General features: G+C 41.2%; 1 protein-coding gene and 1 long non-coding RNA gene across 5 annotated transcripts; one reads left to right on the forward strand and one right to left on the reverse strand.

Annotated features, from left to right (window-relative positions):
* Positions 1–521: 521 nt before the first annotated feature.
* Positions 522–6,307, reverse strand: LOC126601352 (uncharacterized). Of its 4 annotated transcripts, none has more exons than XM_050268053.1 (13): positions 6,049–6,307; positions 5,563–5,767; positions 4,845–5,046; positions 4,555–4,748; positions 4,080–4,233; positions 3,821–3,985; positions 3,176–3,614; positions 2,652–2,768; positions 2,425–2,505; positions 2,240–2,306; positions 2,036–2,099; positions 1,265–1,348; positions 522–664 (listed from the first exon to the last, which is right to left on the reverse strand). In XM_050268053.1, the coding sequence occupies exons 1-9, from the start codon at positions 6,227–6,229 to the stop codon at positions 2,483–2,485; spliced, it is 1,680 nt and encodes a 559-aa protein (XP_050124010.1). In that variant the 5' UTR covers positions 6,230–6,307; the 3' UTR covers positions 522–664; positions 1,265–1,348; positions 2,036–2,099; positions 2,240–2,306; positions 2,425–2,482. The 4 variants fall into 4 exon arrangements, with proteins under 4 accessions (XP_050124010.1, XP_050124008.1, XP_050124007.1 ...); XM_050268051.1 differs by lacking the exon at positions 522–664 and adding an exon at positions 788–1,102; XM_050268050.1 differs by lacking the exon at positions 522–664 and having other exon boundaries at positions 788–1,348.
* A 1,632-nt stretch (positions 6,308–7,939) lies between these two features.
* On the forward strand, positions 7,940–9,962 carry LOC126601359 (uncharacterized). The gene is made up of 4 exons (XR_007615722.1): positions 7,940–8,195; positions 8,278–8,384; positions 8,929–8,992; positions 9,760–9,962. It is a non-coding gene; the product is annotated as an uncharacterized LOC126601359 (long non-coding RNA).
* Positions 9,963–10,397: the final 435 nt, after the last annotated feature.

Raw genomic sequence — 10,397 nt, forward strand, 5'->3', positions numbered from 1 at the left:
CTTGAGGGAAAAAAAAATTCAAAAAGGCTGTAATTTTCTCCGACTAGAAGTAAACTAGGTACCTTGGGTGCGAAGTCCTTGTCTACCAATCTTGCTCGAACGCCCTATAGATAGATATAAACGGGGCAATGTAATAGCAGATTAACCAAAAAACGAAAGAAGAGGTTCACTCCATTGAACTTGGAGAATCACATACCTCAGAGAAATCACTAGAGACCCGGTTGGAAATTGCAGCAGGAGAAGTACGATATTCACGAGCCAGACACTGATCAAGAGGTTGAAATCTGCCCTCACGTATCTGGATGCACGAATGAAAGTCAGGCATAGAGTATAAAATCAATACAGGTCCAACTCCATAACCTGCTAACTCACCGATAGTAAAGAAACTATCAAACTCAAAGGGAGGCTTCGTTTATTCTCTGGCAGGAAGAGTTTGGGTGACTGTCAGATGCAGATTAATGATGAAATATTGAAACAAGGAAACAGAAGAATAAAGTGCAGTTTAAACAAACCGCATTTAACGTTTAGTGCGTAGCAAGGCGACAGGCGATCATCTCTACACCATTAAACTTGTCTCCTGTAAGAGCCAAGTATTCTCCTCTCAAATGTACAAAGTATATGATACCTAGGTAGCCAGGTAGACGAGACAGATAAAAGGAAGCCCCTGCATCAGGATGGAAAGCTATCTGAGCCTCTGGATTCGAAAAAATCTGCAAAAATCAAGCACAGTTGAAAAGAATTGACAGACTTCATTTAAGACACGACAGGTAGAAAAGAAAAAGGAAGAGTTGTTTTCTTTTTCAGAATACTGGAAGCTGCTTCTCTCAAGGTGACAAAAAGCATACCTAGGAGAGTCTTTGACGCGTAAGGTTTTCTCCAAACTTGAAAACGATTTCATAGCAAAAAACGTTACTTTTCCTAGTATAGCAATAGTTCATCTTATTCACAGAATAATGTTGCACCATGTATGCATTGTAAAACTTGCACTTACGATGTTCAGTAGTTTAAACTCTCAAGTATATGTGAACCAATTAACCATCTCCTCCTCCCCCATATTCATATCTTCATCAAAGTTTAATGTTAAAACTTCAAATCACAACACCTAAAAAGTGGTGTGATCCAATCAGAAACAGAATAGGTGTCACATGATACATGGTTTTGCTAAAATCTTCTTCATGCATATATGAAATAATTCAGCCTTAAACAAAAACCACAACACCAACATCTAGCAAAACTGATTTGCAAAATAAGCAGCAGCACATACAGTTTTATCAGTCACCACCCAAAACATTCCTGGGATTGCAATTCCAGCCCCAGCTCCCATGGTGGTACCATACATGATAGCTACCTGCACAAATATGATCAAGTGATTATCAAAAGTGACATGTAAGTATTGATAGGAACCTGAAAAGGACATTTCTATGCATAACATATTTAACTTTGGTGTGCTACAAGCCTACAACTCAGGTTGTAAATTCTGTAATACGATTACACGACACTGATTCACTGCTAGTATAGTACAAAGCACACTGGTTTTGAAAAGGTCAACACTCACATGCGGCTTCAGGTACGTTCCTTGAATATATACAAACTTATACAATGTCTCAAAAAACTTCTTACATTCATCAACATCCCCTGCACATAGTTAATGCATTTGATAAAACCAACAGTGCCGTGTAAGTATCAAACATTTAGGACCAGAAAGAGAACTATGCTCCAAACAGCGTGAAAATGTGCATGAAAAGTACCACAAAAAAAGGGTCTAATCACAGTGCTGCATCTCAAATCAGCCCAAAAAACAAGCAAGAAATAAGCAGTGAAGAAAAGGTTCATTATTAGAAAGTAGAAATGGCATTCCCAAATCCGTTGAACGTTTATGATCGAATTTTAAAATACGTCATTATGTATACTAAAAATACAGTATTGAAGAATTTGTTCTCATTATGTCAATGAAACTAGAAAACAATCAATCTTGAGTTGATACCCTGAACTACACGAGGTGTAGAGACGTAAACAAAACAAAAGATTGAGTTACCTTCATTAACTAGTTCATAGAGGCTAACAGCATCTGCGCCAGAGCAGAAGGCCCTCCCGCTTCCCTTCACAAGGCAAAACATCAAGTATTCTTTCAAAATTAGTATTCTCAGCACATTGCAAGAAGTTAAATAATCCGATAAATGAAAAAAAGCATGATGCCTTAAACCCGAAAACTGTGTCCCGCAAGGGAACAACATACTACCTTCATCAAGACATCCAATATCCGGGTTATCCTCCCATGATTCATACAGTCTCTTTAGTCGAGCTGCCTATAAAACCCAAGAGCAAAAACATCAAAAGATTCAAAATTTATCCGAAATAAGCAACACCATCATAACAAAAACTCTTAGGAAGCAACAAGATTTAAGAAACAGAAACGACACTAACCATGGAATTGTTGAGAACATTGAGTGCAGATGGTCTGTTGAGAATTGCTGCTCTCAATTTAGCTCTTCCCTCCACCGTAACCTGAGTTTTTACATTCGTAAACAAATTAACGGATGCTTTGCAACAAAACCCAAAAACCCAAATTGAATTAATAATAAGAAGAAAGATTTGTGCTTCTGTGGAAATGACATGATGAGAGAGAGAGAGAGAGAGAGAGAGAGAGAGACCAGGTCCTGGACGTCGTCGTATTGGGCATAGCTTGGCTGAGCAGAAAAGGCTATGTGAGGAGAGAGAGAGCTTCTTCCTCTCCGACTCACGTACTTCCTCGGAGACTAATAATTTCTCTTAAACCGTAAAATAGAAAAACTGAGTAAAATGATCATAAACCAGACGTCAATTGATTAATGGATCAAAATTAAATATCAATGACACGCTGAGAAGAAAATCGATTAGATATCGACAACATACTAAAAAATTATCATTTCGGCAAATAAGACTTAAAGAATGACTTTATTCAGATAAAATTACAAAGAACATCCAGTTTATTTCACCACGAGCTTGCTAAGCAACTGAATTACAATTTCCAATTGTATCCAAATCCAAAAGCAATGTAAATTTCAGTAGTTTAGAATCTCGTCTTGTCGAATAAAAAGGAAGTCGAAAGCAATGTACATTTCAGCTCTTTCATGTACATTCTATCTTCATGGCATAGTAACAAATTGAAGTGCTCATCAACTTGGACAAGCCCTACCTTCTCCCAGCTCTTCAACTGGCACGGCATAGGGGGAATCCCAGTCGGCGTTGAAAACTTCTTGAAGCTGAGAAACAATGGCAGGGTTGTATGTACCAAAGCTGACACCAGCTGTTGTATAAAAGTAATCCCAAATGAGATTGCTCGTGCCTATGTGAGCTCGAACGTCGCTGACTGCATACTTTCCGTGGTTGACCCTGGTGTAACCGGGGTATATGTTTCTGGTGTCAGTACCATTGGCAGTGGCAGGTCCGGTCAAATTGAAACCCGGGACTACATAGTACTTGATCTCAACTTTCCCAGCGCAATGGTTATACGTAGACGAAGAGCAAAGGACGTTGGAGTAGAGAAGAGATTTTAGGTACTGGTCTGTGCCATTGATAAAATGTGCCCAGTATGCTACCAATATTTTCACTGTTGCTTTCTTTGAGAATACAACCTATCAATTACAATTTAGGCATTTTTGTAAGTGTTCTCTGAGAAGTGATTGTCACGCTCCACTTTTCTCTCCAGCACTTCTCCCTCGTTCTTTCTAGTCTTAAGATTGAATAATAAAACGAGAAGGAAGAGACAAGTAGCTATCCTTGTTTTAAGAAGTCGGAGAAGCATGAGTGCAAGAGCAGAAGTAATGACAGTGGAAGGTACCTCAGATATTGCAGAGGAGAGGGATGACCAGTAAACCGTTGGGTTCGTATACTGGGACTGACCAAGCCAGTCCATGGTACTAATCCGAACCGTTCCTCCACTTCTTACAGAATGAATAGTCTCTATCCAAGCCTGTTCATCAGCCTGGTACCTACCAAATGTCAACTGCAGATGACAATTTTCGACAAGATAAAAAATGAAAACATGATGATGAAATTGAAAACTTGAGAAACCAAAATGGTAGATATTGTCTGGTTACCTCTGGTGGAGCAAAAGAGAGATAGCTGGACTGAGGCTGCAAGCTTGAAGCATTATACCCAGGAGTCTGCAGTGGCAATTTGAACATGTAGGGATCGTTCAGTATAGGGTATCCTGCTACATGGTGAGTCTCCACCGATCGAGGAAGAGGTGAACTGCAGTGACATAACTATACAAGTGTTAACTAAAGTTAACTGAAAAATTAACTGAAAGGGACTGTAGGAACCGCGTAACCATATATTTTGTTAGCACACTGTTGTTATACAACCTAACCAGGAATTGATAATTGCTCTTAAATGACGAAAACAACGAATTGATCAACTTCCAGATTATCATACTTGAAGCACAAAGTATACAGTGCCCTAGATGCATAAATGATCAGAACCAGGTCAATGTATGAATATCCAGACACTTGATGCAAAGATCTCGATATGTATACCCAGCAACGTAAACTAGAAATAAGCTTCATTTTATACCTACACCGCCCTTTAGAATCCAAGAAGTGTGACCAGCAAGGAACTTGTCTGTTAACCTGCCACTGCTTATCTGAAACAGTTGTCGTATGAGTTGTAGGATCAAGAGATGCAAGTGTCCATAGGTTTTCAAAGTAGGTCTCAACGTTTCTTGCTATTTTCGGACAACCAACGAGATAAATTCCAAGTTCCTTCACCTGCAAACATTCAGTAGTAAGACGTTATAAGCTAAAACAGTACCCTATACAAAGTAACAGGACAAATCTGTAGAAGCAGCAAAGTTCCACAATTACTTGTGTAAGAGATTTCCAGTCATTGTTTGCGGATCCAATATACACGTCTTGGCGATCTGATATCCAGACTTTGGCATGGACTACGCCGGACCCCCACCATTTACTAAACAACAAAGTCACATTCTTTACATTTGGCCTTCCTGAAGCAAGGTTGGATGGCTCTGTGGTATAGTCGGGATACACACCAGAGTGGGATAGTAGCCTATAAGGCTAAAACTTCATCAGTAACACAAACAATATAATCACTTTTAAATAAGTAAAACACATTCTATCTTTAAAACGTGGTACGAAAATCTTTAGAATGCCTAAAAACGTTTTTAGCCAACCAAAATCGCATCTGAAAATGCTTGGTATAAAAAGTGATTCTCGGCTATAAAGCACGCCCTTGGAAGTGCTATGTGCTTCTCTAGAAAGCACTCACAAGTACTTTTTCAAGAAACACTAAAACCTTCATCGAACTTCCAATCAAAACGTTTATGAGCCACAGTTCTTTCTAATAAGCGATTTCAGATGCAACGTCAACGGTGCTTTTCCAAAAGTTCTTCTACCATGTTTGTCAGAAGAAAGTTAAAAAGGTTGTTCCCCAGCAGGGCCAGCACTTAGATTTTATTAAAATTTACAAGCAGCTTCTAATAAAAGCTTTTATGAACATACGTGCTTTCCATAGAAGCATTTTCAAATAAGCTGCTTATTTTGCCAAGTGCAAAGGTGTACATACCTGATGGAAACATTGCGATTAGCAGCATCGTCTATGGCGCCATAAACAGAAGCACCTTCCTGAGCTCCAAACCTCTGCAAATCCTCTTTCGAGTACCCAAAATCCCCGGAACGAGGATCTTCAGGCTGCGCAATTAGCTGCCAGTACTGAGCAATTACGTCCAGTCTCTCCGTCGAGTTCTTCGCCAGCCATTCCAACACATCCGCTGCACAAATTACAATCACAAAACATTTTAAAATATAAATAAATGAAAAAGTGAAGATTTTGCTTCCCGGGCATGGACGGAAGCAGCATATGCCCCACTAAACTCTTTTTCCCACGAAAAATCTTCAGCCAAAATCATATCATGTTGTTGGAAAATAAGTTAATAGAATTGTATCCAAATTTTAATTTAATTTCATCGTTCGAAGTTGCTCCACTAGAAAATGTTTCTGGATCCGTCCATGTTCCTGGATTTTGAACTTTGAGCGGTAAATGGATGTTTACCGGTGGAGAGGACGCCGGGGACGCGGCGGAGAGCCGGCATGTCGGTGGGGATGGATTGGACGAGCCACGCTTTGCATTGGGATGAAGATTCAGTGGCGGGCAGCAGAGAGAGACTGAGTAACAAGACGAGTGAAATCACGGCGGCGGCGGTGATTCTTCTGTGACTGCGATCGACTTTCATCTTTTGATTCGGTTTAATCTGTGGCTATCGTTTCACGGATTATTGGGTAATCATTGAGTTGATGAGGTGAAGAGAGACGAGAGTCAAAGACTTGAACTTGAAAGATTATCCAATTCACGAAAAATTACATTTTCACATTAAAATGTCAATTTTCGTACTATTTATTTTACCATTTATTTTATCCTTACTATTAAAATTCAAAATTTTCAAACTTTTTTCATTAGTTTTCTTTCGTTATATACTAGCAAAGTTTGAAATTACAAGATCATCCTTTTCGTTCTATATTTGACTAATACGAGGAATATATTTGATTAACAGGAGGAATATTCTCTTACTTGTTGCTAATTGTGGAGCCAAAAATATTCACAGGGCGACACGTGGATTTTTGGACAAAAATGACAAAAATACCCTTGCAGTACAACGAGGTTCCTATGCGCAAGCAGCGGGCAACCCTCTTTCAACCAAGACAGAAGTGCCCAAAATAGGTAACAATTCAAAGTCCATCTCATCAAATCCTTTCTACACGGTAATTCCCAAACACATTCCTTTTAAATTATGTTAATTGGCTAATTAATGGGTTTATTGCCTAATTAACCCATTAATTGTCAATTAAACCATCCATTATATCCAAATAACTACAAAATACATCCAATTCAACCCTAAAACACCACATGGCCGGCTATCCCCATTTCAAAACCTAATCCATCACTTTTTTCTACCTTTTTCACCATTTCTTCCTTTTTATTACCCAATAAATTCAAAAACCACCAAAACATTCATCTTATGTTTAATAGCCAAATAAATTGGCTAATTAAACCTAAATTAAACCTAAAAACCCTAGCCACCTCCTATCCCTATAAATATACTCCCATTCTCACCAAAAAGCTAATTCCAAACCTCTTGCAAAAATTCCAAAACACTCTAAACACTATTTCTCTCTAAATTTCTAACTTTGGCATCGGAGGTTCTTCGGCCAAAGCCCCCCCCATTCATCGTGGGCGCGTGAGGCTTTTGGCCTTAACCTAAGGTGCTAGTTGTTTTGTAGGTGCAAAATCGTCCAAGATCGAAGAGGAGAAAATTTGCATCCACAAATTGGTGCTTTCATTGAGAGTTGAAATCCATACTCGTAGAAGACTCTCGCACAAAAAGGTTTTTTCTTTATTTTCTAGTCCATTTGAATATTTTTCATACGTTCTTATTATTAGAATTTTTTACTTGCAAAGGTTCTGTGATAAAACGTATAAACAAAATATAATGGCTAGAAATTTAGAAAATTCCACAAGTGAAAATTCTAATGTTCAAGAAATGGGATTGCGGAGATCCATGAGGCTAAATGCGACAATAAGGGGAGCGACATCATCATCACGAGCTTCCACCATGGGAACCACCGTGGTGGCTACCTCGGTAGCCACCCGCGGCGAGGTCCATGGTGCCTTCACCACGGCCACCATGGGAACCACCGCGGTGGCTACTTCGGTAGCCACTCATGGCGAGGTCCATGGAGCCTTCACCACGGCCCGGAGATTCGTGAGGCAAAATGCGACAATAAGGGGAGCGGCATCATCACCACAAGCTTCTACCATGGGAACCACCGTGGTGGCTACCTCAGTAGCTACCCGCGGCGAGGTCCATGATGTTACGACCACCCCCCAAAATAATTAGAAAACTTGTTATTTCCACCCCCCTTGTGCCACGTGTCAATCATCAAACTCTCCTTCTTTTCTTTTCCCTGTCCCCCACCCCCGTGACTCCTTCTTCTTCTTCTTCTCTCCCTCTCAGCCCTCCCAAAACTCTCTCACTCTCCCGTGCATCTCTCTCTCCCTCAACCTCTCTCGTATCTCTTCCCCCTGACTCGCGAGGACCCTAGCATTCCCAGGAGAGGCCTGTAACGGACCAGGGATCCCTGCACCGCGAGACCGACGGCACAGAGCAAAGCTCCGGCGAGTTTTCTCCAGTTTTCCGTCGGGTAGGTCTCAAATCCCTCACTCTCGTGCCTAGTTCTTGGTTTGGTTGTGATTTAGAAGCTTGAACCTTACCTTTTTACGTAGGTTTTTGCTTCGGAACGGTCGTGGGTGAGCACACCCACTTTTCCGGTGAACCCGTGCACCCCGAGGACTTTCTCGGTCACCTCCGACCGAGTTACGACATTTGGAAGGTATAAATCTCTTCCTCTCTCCTTGTTCTTCACATTCGTACCTAGATCGGAGGTTGAAGCTCCAGTTTTCAGGTGACCGGAGCTGTAGCAGCTCCGGCCTTCTCCTTCCCCGCGCGACAGGCCCTCCGGCCTTCCCTTCCCTTCCCGCGGGCCTCCAGCCCGTTTTGTTTAAACCCAGTACCCTAACCCATTCCCTTTTTATTTTTAGTTTTAGTTTTTAAAGCCCAAAGGGCTCGGGCCCTAGGTTTAGGTGGCCTGGGCCGGTTCTACACCAAGGGCTTAAAGCCCTGCTTCTGTTAGTAAGGCCTAAGGGCCTTGGGCCCGTGCAGGTTGTGTGTGTGTGTGTGTTTTATTAGGTATGTTTGGGCTAAAGCCCAAACCCTAATTAATTTCCATCCTAAATCCTTTTAAATCCTAAAGCCCTAGGTTCTTAAAACCCATTAAAAACCCTAAACCCATCCAATCCCAAATCCCTTATTTAATTTAATTCAAAACCAATCTTTTAGAAAATCCTTTTAATTATTTATTACATTCTTGTTCTTAGGTAAAATTGCTAGTGGAGAAATTCTATATCCGTATTCGCTCGACTCTTCTGCTAAGGAATATTTGTGAGTGGACCCCTTATCAAATTACATGAATTGATAATCTAATTTCATAAATGATTAGCATGCCTGCAAATTTATAATTTAATTTATGTGAAGCCTGTTGATTTAATATATTGTTTATCGTTTCGTGTTTTGGTGAAGAACTAATTGTTAGCCTATATTGAGCTATATTTTAATATATCTATTTTCTATAAAAACCATGATCTGGTAGACTATCTGATAGGTGACGATAGGATGCTAGAACATGATTTTGAAACCCTCTTTATAGCGTAGACGATTTTCGGTAACCTATGCTATGAAGTGGTATTTATGAGAGACGTAAATATTTGTGCGTACCTAGTAGACACTATGCCGCCTGGGGCGAGGATCTGGTGTTGGCATGTAGGCAGGGAGAAATAATCCCTAGCGAAATGCTGAGGGACACGGAGACAGGCATTGGGCCGGGAGGGAGTTATCTCTGGCTACGGGCACAGAGACTGAGGTGCAGGCATTGGGCCGGGAGATATATTTATTCAGTGATCTTTCTAGCAGCACATCGCGTTTACGAGACGCTTTATGATACGTTTATTGTTCTGATTTCTGCGAATGTTATTTCGCTATATATATGGTTTTTTTGAGATATTTGGCATGCTAGGATTTTTATATCCATCACTTATTATGCTAGTAGTTTTCATTATATAACTTTGGGGGTTAGTATCTTGATAACTGTTTCATTATTATCGTACATATGAACTTGGTCCACTCACCTTTGTTTTTGCGCCCCCATTCAGGTCATAGTAACGAGGATTACGACTGGACGTACGAGGCATTCCCCTACCAGTAGCACTCTATCACCCACTTGTGTGACATCTTGTAATAGTCTTTCCTTTTTGTAAAACTGGTTTTAGTCTGTGTCTGGTTCACTCTAGACATTTTCTTGAATGTTGTTAATTACTTCTAAACTCTGATGTTATTCATGAATATTTTCTTCTAATCATTGCTCTTGTAATCAATTAATGGCTTTCGTCACCTTGGGTGTCGGCCAGCACGTGTCTATCCTGATATTCGAAAGAATATCAGGGTCGGGGCGTGTCACATGGTGCCTTCACCACGGCCACCATGGGAACCACCGCAGTGGCTACTTCGGTAGCCACTCATGGCGAGGTCCATGGAGCCTTCACCATGGCCCGAGCCGTGCCATCCAAGGCTCACGGTACCAAGACCACGATCCAAGCCGTGCCATCTAAGTTTACGTGGACCCAAGCCCAAGCCTCGCATTCACATGCACCGCGCATTGAGCAGCCTGCTCCCGTGATCCAGCCTGCTCCCGTCAAGCAACCCACTCTCACGGCCCAACCTGCTCCTACCGAGCAGCCTGCTCTCGTGACCCAGCCTGCTCCCGACGAGCAGCCCACTCCCGTGGCCCAGC

This window comes from Malus sylvestris, chromosome 15 (genome assembly GCF_916048215.2).
Source record: "Malus sylvestris chromosome 15, drMalSylv7.2, whole genome shotgun sequence".
NCBI lineage: Eukaryota > Viridiplantae > Streptophyta > Magnoliopsida > Rosales > Rosaceae > Malus > Malus sylvestris.

Coding starts and splice junctions, on each gene's coding strand:
- LOC126601352 (XM_050268053.1), bottom strand. CDS start 6,229: ATGAAAGTCGATCGCAGTCACAGAAGAATCACCGCCGCCGCCGTGATT. Junction 3,986..4,079: donor TCTCTTTTGCTCCACCAGAG/GTAACCAGACAA, acceptor TGTCATCTGCAG/TTGACATTTGGTAGGTACCA. Junction 2,769..3,175: donor AGTTGAAGAGCTGGGAGAAG/GTAGGGCTTGTC, acceptor TTACGGTTTAAG/AGAAATTATTAGTCTCCGAG.